The sequence below is a fragment of the Dipodomys ordii genome, unplaced genomic scaffold (assembly GCF_000151885.1).
Source record: "Dipodomys ordii isolate 6190 unplaced genomic scaffold, Dord_2.0 Scaffold7, whole genome shotgun sequence".
Classification (NCBI taxonomy): domain Eukaryota; kingdom Metazoa; phylum Chordata; class Mammalia; order Rodentia; family Heteromyidae; genus Dipodomys; species Dipodomys ordii.
In genome coordinates this window covers 1,528,246-1,537,950 of record NW_012267223.1, presented here as the reverse complement: position 1 = coordinate 1,537,950, position 9,705 = coordinate 1,528,246, and the positions used below count along the sequence as shown (strand labels likewise).

At 59.1% G+C, this 9,705-nt stretch overlaps 1 protein-coding gene across 1 annotated transcript in view; it reads right to left on the bottom strand.

The window, feature by feature from the left end:
• Rbfox3 (RNA binding protein, fox-1 homolog (C. elegans) 3) overlaps positions 1-3,828 on the bottom strand; it is a 19,889-nt gene extending 16,061 nt beyond the window's left edge. The window contains exon 1 of the mRNA XM_013036336.1: positions 3,607-3,828. Within this exon, the coding sequence (XP_012891790.1) occupies positions 3,607-3,828 (222 nt within the window). The remainder of the gene's footprint in view (positions 1-3,606) is intronic.
• Positions 3,829-9,705: the final 5,877 nt, after the last annotated feature.

The following is a 9,705-nucleotide window of genomic DNA, read 5'->3' as shown; positions in this document are numbered from 1 at the left end:
GGGGCCTCAGAAGGGGGAGTCTCTGCGTGTGGCACCTGGGGGTGCTGGGCTGGGGGAGACCCCCACTCAGCAGCTCCCAGCACTGGCGGGGTCTGCGGCGCCCACCAGCCCAGGGGACACATCGCACCACAGAGACTGTGGCCTGGTTTGGGAGTCGATAATTCTTTCCTTCTGCTTTTTCCTGCCCTAGTCCACCCTGACTTTGAGGGCCGAGGAGTCTGGGATCTGAGGCTGCAGCATGCTCGGGGTGCTGTGGGGTGACAGGGAGAGCCCTGCCCCTCCCCATATCTGTGTTGGCGTTGGTCTCCCAAGAAGTGAGACTTGAGATTCACAGCAGGACCTCTGGGTCCTGGAACCTTCCTTTCTCCAGCCAGCCAAGACCAGCCCCAGCAGGGGAGGCTCCATGCGTGGAGACACAGCTGTCCCAGAGAATGACCGCAGCCAAGGCCATGGGGGGGCGGGGCAGGGGTTTAGGACCCACCCTGGAGCTGTGGAGATCAGCACCAGCACAGCCTCCCAGGGGTCCATGGGGTTCCAGCCTCTGTGGGTCACAGGGGGTCAGTGGTGGGCACCCCCTGGGTTTCCTCCACCCCACCCCCCAGCGATAGCTGTGCCTCAGCTACCTGGGGTCTTTGAGCATCTCATTTGGGCAGTGGGGTTGGTCAGGAAAAGGTCTTGAGCAAGGCGAGACAGGAATCCTCTCAATTCCTGGCTGGAAGCTCTCCCGGGGGAGGAAGAAGGGGCTGCTGGAGCAAGGCCGAGCATGCAGGACAGTTTGCTTGAGCCAGGACCAGTGTCTTGGGGACGGTCGGGGGAGAGGAGCAGGTGTAGGAGCTACAGGAACCAAGACTCTCTCTCAGCCTCCAGCCTCAGGCCTTAAGACAAAGCGGCGGCCTGGGCCACCCTGGGTCTGGGCAGAGCCAGCCTGGCGGCGGTGGCCACTGGGGATGGGACATCTCTCAGTTCCTGGTCGACCCCCCACCAGGGCAGGTGGGCACACACAGGAGGAAATCCCTTGGGATGGGGTGAGCCCACTGGGCCACGAGGTACTTGGGCTGTGTGTGGCGGGGGAGGGGGTCAGGGCCACAGGCCAGACCTGTACTGATAGCCGGCACCCAATGTGACCTGGGGTGTGTGGGGGGGAGCGGTACCCTGGATGGTGGGGGGAGAAGAGCCTGGGTTGGGAGAAGCCCCAGGCTGCTTGGGGAAGGGTCTAGAGGAGGCTTGAGAGAGCTGCTGGAGGAGTCCTCAAAGACAGGCTGGTGGCATCTGACCGGGCCTGCAGCTCTTTGCTCTGCTGCCAGCATGTCGGCGTCTCGGGGGAGAGGTGGGGTGGTTGCTTCGGGGATCTCAGAACAGGACAGGCGTCTGCCTGCCTCCCAGCTTCCTCTCAAGCTGTGTAGCTCTGCTCCATGAAGTGCTCGGAAGTCACCAAGCTCAGCCCCCTGGGAGCGCGAGGTCTTTGCAAGGCAGACCCGAGTGTCCTCCAGGCTGGTCCAGCCTCTTCCACACTCAGTCCACGCTGGGTTCTGAGGCACTCTCCTGTACCTCTGGGGCACCATGACCCTAACCTTCTTGTAGACCCATGCAGAGGACCGCACCGTGCAGGCTGCCTGTCCTTCGGGGTGTCAGTATTTCCTGGTGGAGGCCCCTACGCAGCGATTTCCACCAAGGTGTGGCAGCGTGGGAATTACGGTGTGGCTGGTTGGGATGGATGCAGTGGGGATCGTGTGACCCCCTGCCAGCTGTTCCTGGCACCCCACCCCGCCCCAGCGGCCCCTCCCCAGATTCTGACATTGCTGTGTTTGACTCATGGGAACCAGGGGACAAGTCTGGCCATTTCTTCTCTGCAGTCCCTAGGGTGAATTTGGTGTCCGAGATGCAATGGCACTCAACAACATCCAAGCAAAGGTGAAATGCAAGGATTCACTCACGTAGGTCCTGCTGGTTGTGCCGGTCTGGTGGCCTCGGTGTTCAGAGGCTTTGTGCTAGTTTCTGCTGACCAGTTATGAAGCCACTGATTCCCATTGGGTGCCATCTTGTCTTTTTGTTTTTGTTGGTGGTGGTGGTCATGGTGCTTGGGCCTGGGTGCTGTCCCTGAGCTCTTCAGCTCAAGGCAAGCAGTCTACCACGTAAGCCACAGAGCCACTTTCGGTTTTCTGGTGGTTTATTGAAGATAAAGAGTCTCACGGACTTTCCTGCCCTGGCTGGCTTTGAACTGTGATCCTCAGATCTCAGCCTCCTGAGTAGCCAGGATGACAGGGTGAGCTGCCCAACGCCTGGCCATCTCGTCTTGTGTTCAGGCAGGGCCCGCCGGCTCACCACCGCAGACCCCATTTGCTCAGGAGGAGGTTGTACAGATTTTGGCCACACGGATGTGTCTGCTGTTGCCCATTGTAAGAAACCTGGGTCATCGGCCACGACTCATTTGTGGTTGGGGTCATCTCTGTTGTTCCTGAGCTCCCTGAGGTCAGGGGTTGTGAGACACACAGCTGGGCAGCCTGGGAAATACGGTGTGGCTTCCGGTTTTACCATCCCCGTGATGGGGCCTTTGTGTCCACAGGAGACACGCTGTGCTGGGACCTCGGGAAGTGGGTCTGATGGCATTACAGGAGACCGTGGCTGGTTGCCTTCAAGCAGGGGGAGGGGACACGGTTTGGGTAGCAGCTGAGGTCAGAGCCAGCTCAGGGGAGAGCTGGCGGGGCTCCCCCACGGAGAGCTGGAGGGTGCTGGGGGTCCCTGCCCACACCACACGCCCAGTAGAGTGTCTTGGGGTGAGGCTGGAGGTAGAGGGGGGGGCTGAGGCGGCACAGCTGGGTGCCCCGCGGGGGGGGGCGGGGAGGAGAGCGCGGAGCCGGGGCCCATGGCTCCCGGGGAGTGCGGAGCTCTGGCCTCCTGCCCAGTGCTCATCAGCCAGCTGTGAGACACAGCCAGCAGGGACGCTGGATGGACCAACACCCTAGAGCAGGGGAAGGGGAAGGCTGGGGGGGGGGAGAATACAGGGGAGAAGGCCAGGGAAGGAAGAGGCGGCAGAGGGAAGGGAATCGGGGCCTGAGTAGGAGCCAGGTCCTGGGGGGGGCTGCCGGGGGGGCAGAGACCGCCCACCCTGGTGGCTGCTCCTTTCTCCACCAGGAAATCTGAGAAGTGCAGGGCTCAGCACTTTCGCCTCTGAGCTGCATTACAACCACATAATTGAAGCTATCTGATTGGAGGGCAGCCAAGCAGGTAGATTACAAGTGATTAGAAATGATAGGAGGGCCTGCAATCCGAGACAGCACTGCTGCCTCCTGACCGCCCACCCCAGCTTGCCCCCCAGAGACCCCAGGCAGGCCCAAGCCTCCGGGCCTGCCTCCCTCCCTCCCTTTCCATTAACAGGTCATTGGCAGCTGAGGACGTACCCCTCCCCCCCAATGAAGCTGGGGACAGTTGCCCCTCTCCTCTGTGGTACACCTGCTGACACCGACACCAAGGTATCAAATCCAGGAGGGTCCAGGACCCTGGACCAGGCTCCAGTGTTGAGGCCTCCCACCCTCTGGAGGCCTGCCCAGCCTCCCGGGGGCCACCTGCCCCTCCCTGGGGCTCCTGGGGTGTCAGGGGGCCCCTTACCGGCACTGTCTGGGTGGCAGCGATGGGCTGTGTGCTGGCCTCGGTGCCGGGCTGCTCGGGGTGCGTCTGTGCTGGTGTGTACAGGGTCATGCCGTGCTCAGCGGGGACGGGGGTCTGGCCCGCGTAGTCCTGCGTGGGGTGTGGCGGGGGCGGGGCGTACTCGGCAGGGATGCCGTTCTGAGGGGGAGGGGGGTACTGGGCGGGGGGGTAGGGCTGGGCCATTGCTTCAGGTGGAGCCGTGGCGTCCTGATTGCCCTGCAGAGGAAGAGAGAGCAAATTCTGTTTACAGTCCGGTCCCTTCCCAGAGCCCAAGGGGAGGATGGATGGACAGACAGGTGGATGAAGCGCCTTTTGGGTCCACAGAGGTTTACAGGTGGATGAAGGGATAGTTAGCGCCTTTCGGGTCTGCAGAGGTTCTTCCAGAAGCTTCTTTGGCTGTCCACTCAGTACGTTCATTGGCATTTTCCAAGTCCCCTGGATGGAGCTCTTCCAGTGGGGGCCTTGGCTCAGAGCTGGGGCTGGAGTGGGGCTGTGCGGAGGGGGGGGGGCGGGGAACTTCCCCGTGTGAAACCACGTGTACTTTTCACAGCTGGGTACGCAGGCTTGGGTTATTTTTCTTTCTTTAAACTCACCTTTAAACTCACCTAATGTTTAGAAACGGATTACTTTGTTACATGTTGAGCCACCTGCGTCTCAGAATTGACACAGGGATCCCCACTATCTTCGACCGGGTGGCCCCAACAGTGGCATCTCACAGAACCACAGCCCCCAGACAATGGCGCCTGCGCTCTTCTCCCAGAGGGAGAGCCCTGCCAGCCCACCTCCGCCGTGTCACCATTTGAAACCTCGCTTTCTCCGGGGGAGGCGGGAGTGACAGGAGGGTCTAGGACCAGCTTTGGGTTCATTACAGGCCACCGTGCAGAAGCCGGACCCAGCATCCCCCCCCAGTATCCTCACTGGGTGAGCCTCAAGGGGCCTGGGGACCGGCTGAGCACTCCTCAGACACAGGTCCCCACTGCTGTGGGACCTCTGAGGAGTCCCCTCTCCCCTGCAGTGTGCTGATAGCCAGTGCTCCTCAAAGCGGGGTGCCCGGGCACAGGGTCAGCATCCAGCACCCCAAGAGCTTGAGATGCACATCTCAGCCCCATCATGATGAAGATTTATGGCATGTGAACAGCTCTGTGGGCGGCCTGTCCATCCTGAGATCAGGCCTGGGGCCTTCATGCTATCAGAGAACCTGGCACAGGGAGAAATGGGGTGAGTGGAGCCCCTGGCTCACAGACTCAGTCTCTCACTGCAGACACACCTGGCCCCTCTGCATGAGGCCCCTCCATCCCCTGGGTGTGAAGGGAAGGAGAGGTCATTCACCCGAAAGGCTGGGGCCCCCCTCCCTCAGCGGCCCCCCTCTAAGTGGAAGGGCCTCAACATAGCCCGGAGACCCTGTTCCAGATGGCAGCAGCCCAGATGTAGTTCAGAGTGACGGCACTCCGCGCTCCAAGGGGCCCGTGTACCATCACAGGGCCGGGTGCTCTGCCCCACCATGTCTGCCTGGGCACCAGCCCCGCCCTGCTCCCCAAAGCCCCCAGTGCTGGCCACCTTGGGTTGGGTGAGACAGGTTGATAGCTTCAGGTGCAGAGATTCCACCTTCTTCCTTCTCCCTCCCCTTCCACCTGCTTAGCAAAACCATCAGGTCCCTTGGCTTTCTGCAGAAACTGAAACTGGGTGGTATGGAGCTCTCTCTCTCTCTCTCATACACACACTCATGGATATACGTCTTCTCTAGACGCTCCTGCCTCATTGGTCCTCAGTACCCCAAGAAGGTCTATCAGGGTAGGGAACCTAGTATCATCCGGGCTGGCCAAGAGGGAGCTAGGGATGGAGGAAGATGTTCCAACGTAGAGTGAGGGAGGGGCCTGTCAAGGGTTCTTGCAGAGGGAGATCGATTCCCAGTAAATATTTGATGGGTGTCTTCACTAACTTATCCCAGCTTCTCAGCTCCTGCTCTGTACCTCTAAGACCAGAGAAAAGGAGATGCCTGATCTTTACCTGTCTGTTCTTCACCCTACCCCTCCTCTCCTATGTCTTCCCTCCCTGTGTCCCACTTGGGGCTGTCAATCTTGCCTACTGTGAGGTGTCTCACGGCTGGAACCCGGAGCTCAGAGCAAAAGGATACAGTGAAGGAGCAGCTGGGTGGGGTCTTGGGCAGGTGTACCCAGGCCTGGGGCGGGGGAGACAAGAGGCATCCCCAGATGGAGATGTCTCCAGGACACTGTAATAAAAGCAGCACATCAGAGCACAAGGCACGCTGTGTTGAGGACGTGAACTCACTCTGCCATCCCAGAAGGCAGATACTTCCTTCTCCACCTCACAGCTAATCAGACTGGCCCAGTCTGATTATGGCCCAGAGGCCATTTGACTGGTTAGGACAGGAGAGGACCGGCCAGTAGTGCAGTCACCTGGCTCTGCACCCCACGCCATCACGTGCCATGCGGAACCCTAGCTCTCCCTAGAGGGCCCCGAGATGGAGGACAGAGTCTAAACCCTGGGGCACACAGAGATGGGCACCAACCCTCCCACTACACCCCCAGGCCACCAGGTGGCCCTGGTCACCAACTGTCCTCCTCACAGGCCTCTCTGCTGGCAAAGGGCACCCTGGCTGAGGGAGCACAGAATGAAGCTGGCCTTGTTTATGTCTTGGCGGGTCCTGAGGTGATTCCTGATGTCCCTGCTCCCTTTCCCACCCACCATGCTGGAGATGGCTTTGCCCCCACTCCCACCCCACTGAATACTGAAACCACCTGAGGTGCTGGTCTGTCCACCTCTCCAGCTGCCCCCTAGAACTACTGAGACACCAGACAACTTAAGCTCTTCCCGGGAGATTCTGGCCTGTGGCCTTGATGAAGATCCAAGGGAGAAGCGGAGGCCGCCGGGCCCACTCAAAACCCTGCAAATGTCGCACCCCCCTCCCACAAGCTGAGCTCCAGTGTCTGTCCCTGGTTGCTTCCTTCTTCCTAGGTCAGGGCCACCACCACCGCCACCAATGTCAGCCCGAGGCTTGGGCCACAGGGCTTGGGGCTGAAAAGTTTCTTCCATATGAAGGGTGACAGCTTCCAAAAGCATCCGGTGACCCCACATACTTGTGTACACATGAGAATCTGAATGTACATGCATGTATGGACAGATGTGTGAGTGGGCTGGTGGAAGGATGGATGTAAGAACGGGTAAGTAGGTGAACAGATGGGGGGTGGAGAGGTGGCCAAACTAGAGGATCATGGCTCAGTCGGGACTCTCTTCCTCTAACTGCCCCTCTCATGCCTTTCTAAGTCAGGACTCTCTTCCTCTAACTGCCCCTCTCATGCCCTTCTAAGTCGGGACTCTCTTCCTCTAACTGACCATTTCTCACGCTTTTCTAAGTTGTGACTTTTCCTCTAACTGCCCCTCTCTCACACCTTTCGTTTGCCTGGAGCATTCGATGGGATCCTGTTCTACCTGGTCCACAGTGAAAACCACAGATTCACCCCACGTGGATCCAGTTGGCCTGCACACTCCGAGAGGCGTCTCCCTCTTCCCCCTCAGCCTCCCAATGTCCTCATTCTTACTCTTGGTGATGACTGCGCAGAAAATAGCAGAGAACATTCACACTCACCAGCCCACCTCCTACCCGGTGCTCTGCCATCCCTCCCGTCCTCAAGGATGGCCGTTGGTGCTCCCACGCACAACCACCTCAACCCTGGATGGGAACCAAGCCTCCTCACACAGCCTGCTCCCAGCTGTAACCCTTTACTGTGGGATCCAGTGTCGTCACCTGCCGATGTAGACAGCGCCACACTGGGAGCCCACAGCAACTTTGTCCTCCAAGTGCAACCCCCAGCTGCCTTTTAGAGCAAAGCTTCCCTATTCCTGAAGCTCTCGGGTCTTTTATTCCAGTTCTCCATCAGTCCCTGCAAGCCAGCTTTTCTTGGTGCTATTCCCTGAGAGCACGCTTCTCATGCCAGCCATATTGAAAATCCAATGGCCAGTTTGTAGTCTAGATCCGACCTGGACCTGCAGCAGCCTGGGGGATGTGGTGACAGATGGCACCTCTCTCCAGAAACATTTTCTTTTCTTGGTACGGTGCTCACTCTCTGTTGGTTCCCTTGTTTTACTGGAAATGTCTTCTAAGTCTTTGTTCCTGGTTCTGGGGCCACCTCTTTCCACCCTCTGCACATTGATGGGCCCGGGCCTCTGTCCTTGGTCTTTTCTCCTCTGGCTGCACTCACTGGGTTTCTTTAGTGCCATTCAGATGGTATTTAAGGTACTATTGATATGTTAACAACCCTGAGTTACACCTTCACCGGTCTTCTCCCCAGAATTCTCTCTTCCCTTCCGCAGGCTCCGCCTGCATGTCTAATACATCTCTCAAGCTTGAGGATGCTCTAAAGGGACCCCTGCTTTTCCCCATCGCCTCAGCAGACTTTCCTCTCAAGGCCTTCTCCATCCCAGCATGCACGTCCTCCTCCTGTCCCCTGGCAGTGCAGCACTGTCTACCCCTGCGGGTCACCTGAAACTCTGCTCTTCCGGCACACAAGACTCCAAACCCCTGGCACCCAGAGTAGCTCATGCTGCTAATGAGGGAATTAAGGCCAGGGCAGGGGAAGAAAGGACCAGCCCTTGTGGGAGTGGTCTGTGGTTGAGCTTTGAGATCCCCCCTGGCCTGGAAGGCTGGCTCAGGCAGCCCTCACTGTTCAGGAAAGGAAGCCGAGGCTCTGGGCCAGGTTCCAGGCAGCCTGCACCCTGAGGGTGTTCACCAGATACGTTCACACAGACACCCTGTGTAAAACTACTTTTCTTCCATGGAGCAGATACAAGAAGCATCATTTTTATAGGGACCCAGGGCCACACAGCAGGGGCCCATGAGAGCCCCTAAAGAGTCTGAAGGTGGAGCTGGGTAGCCCGCCGTGGTGAGCCCAGGCTGGCCCATTCTAGTCAAATGGGAACACCTCTGACCCCTGCTGGAGAGTGACCGGCTAGCTAGACCCCTCCTCCCTTCCCCATGTTAACAGTGCAGGAAGTGACAAAGGCTTCACATGGGGGCTGGGCTTGTGCCAGGACAGGATCACTTCAGGACTGACCTGGGGCCTGATGTGGGGCAGACAGCTGTGCTGGCCAGGGTGGCTTGCAGTCTGTGAGCTCGACATTTTGAACCTGGGCTGGACTCCAGCAGAGTTCCACCTCTGCCGTATTACCAGGGATGGTACAGTCTGTGCCCTGGCTGGACCTGCTCCTATGGAGCTGATATTCGAGGTAGCCATATGGGGGCCTGGAAAGATGGAGCTCCAGGGGGGCTGGTGTCCATCCCTCGGCAAGAGGCCCCAGTACTGAGGGTTGATCAGGCTTGGGTATGGGGAGAGGAGAGTGTGGTTGTGGCTGGCCCTAAAGGCAAGGGCAGAACTCTGAGTGTTTGCACCTGGGGTCTGCTGTCTGCCCAGCTGAAGGCATCCACCCCTCCTCCTGTCTCTGCTGAGAGCCTGGTCATCCTGAGAGCCTTGCCCCCAGGGTTCTGGTGGCTGGAGGTGGGAGAGCGAGTCTGGTGCACTTGTTAGCCAGGCCTCCTCTGGGTGGTTGTTTCGGGATGCCTCTGTCCTGGGTCGTGTGGACCTGGCCTCCTTTCGTGGGGACTGACCTCTCATCCGCCCTCCTTTCTGGTTCTAGTCACTACTTCCTTTCCTGCTGACAGCTCCAGCTCCTGTGTGGCCCCGTGGTGTCACGCCCTCTCTGTCCATGCCTCCTCCTGGCCTGTCTGGAATCATGCTACATCCTGCTGGATCCTGATGACATGGCAGGGGGAGGGGAAGAAGAGGGAGGAGGCTCCTCTTGCTCAAGAGATAGTCTGGCCACTCACTGTCCAATCCTGGCTGGCCTGGCCTTGGAGGCGGTGTCCTGGTACCTGGACCCCAATCCCTGGCTCCACTTCTGCAGCTGAATGAGTCTAGATGTGACTTTAGTTTAGCATCTCTGGTCCTCAGCCCCTTGGTCAGTGGAGGGGGAAGCGATTTGCAAAGCCTAGTGGGCACACCCTTAATCTCCAGGATCTAGGGCTGGGGACCCGCAGGGTCTCTG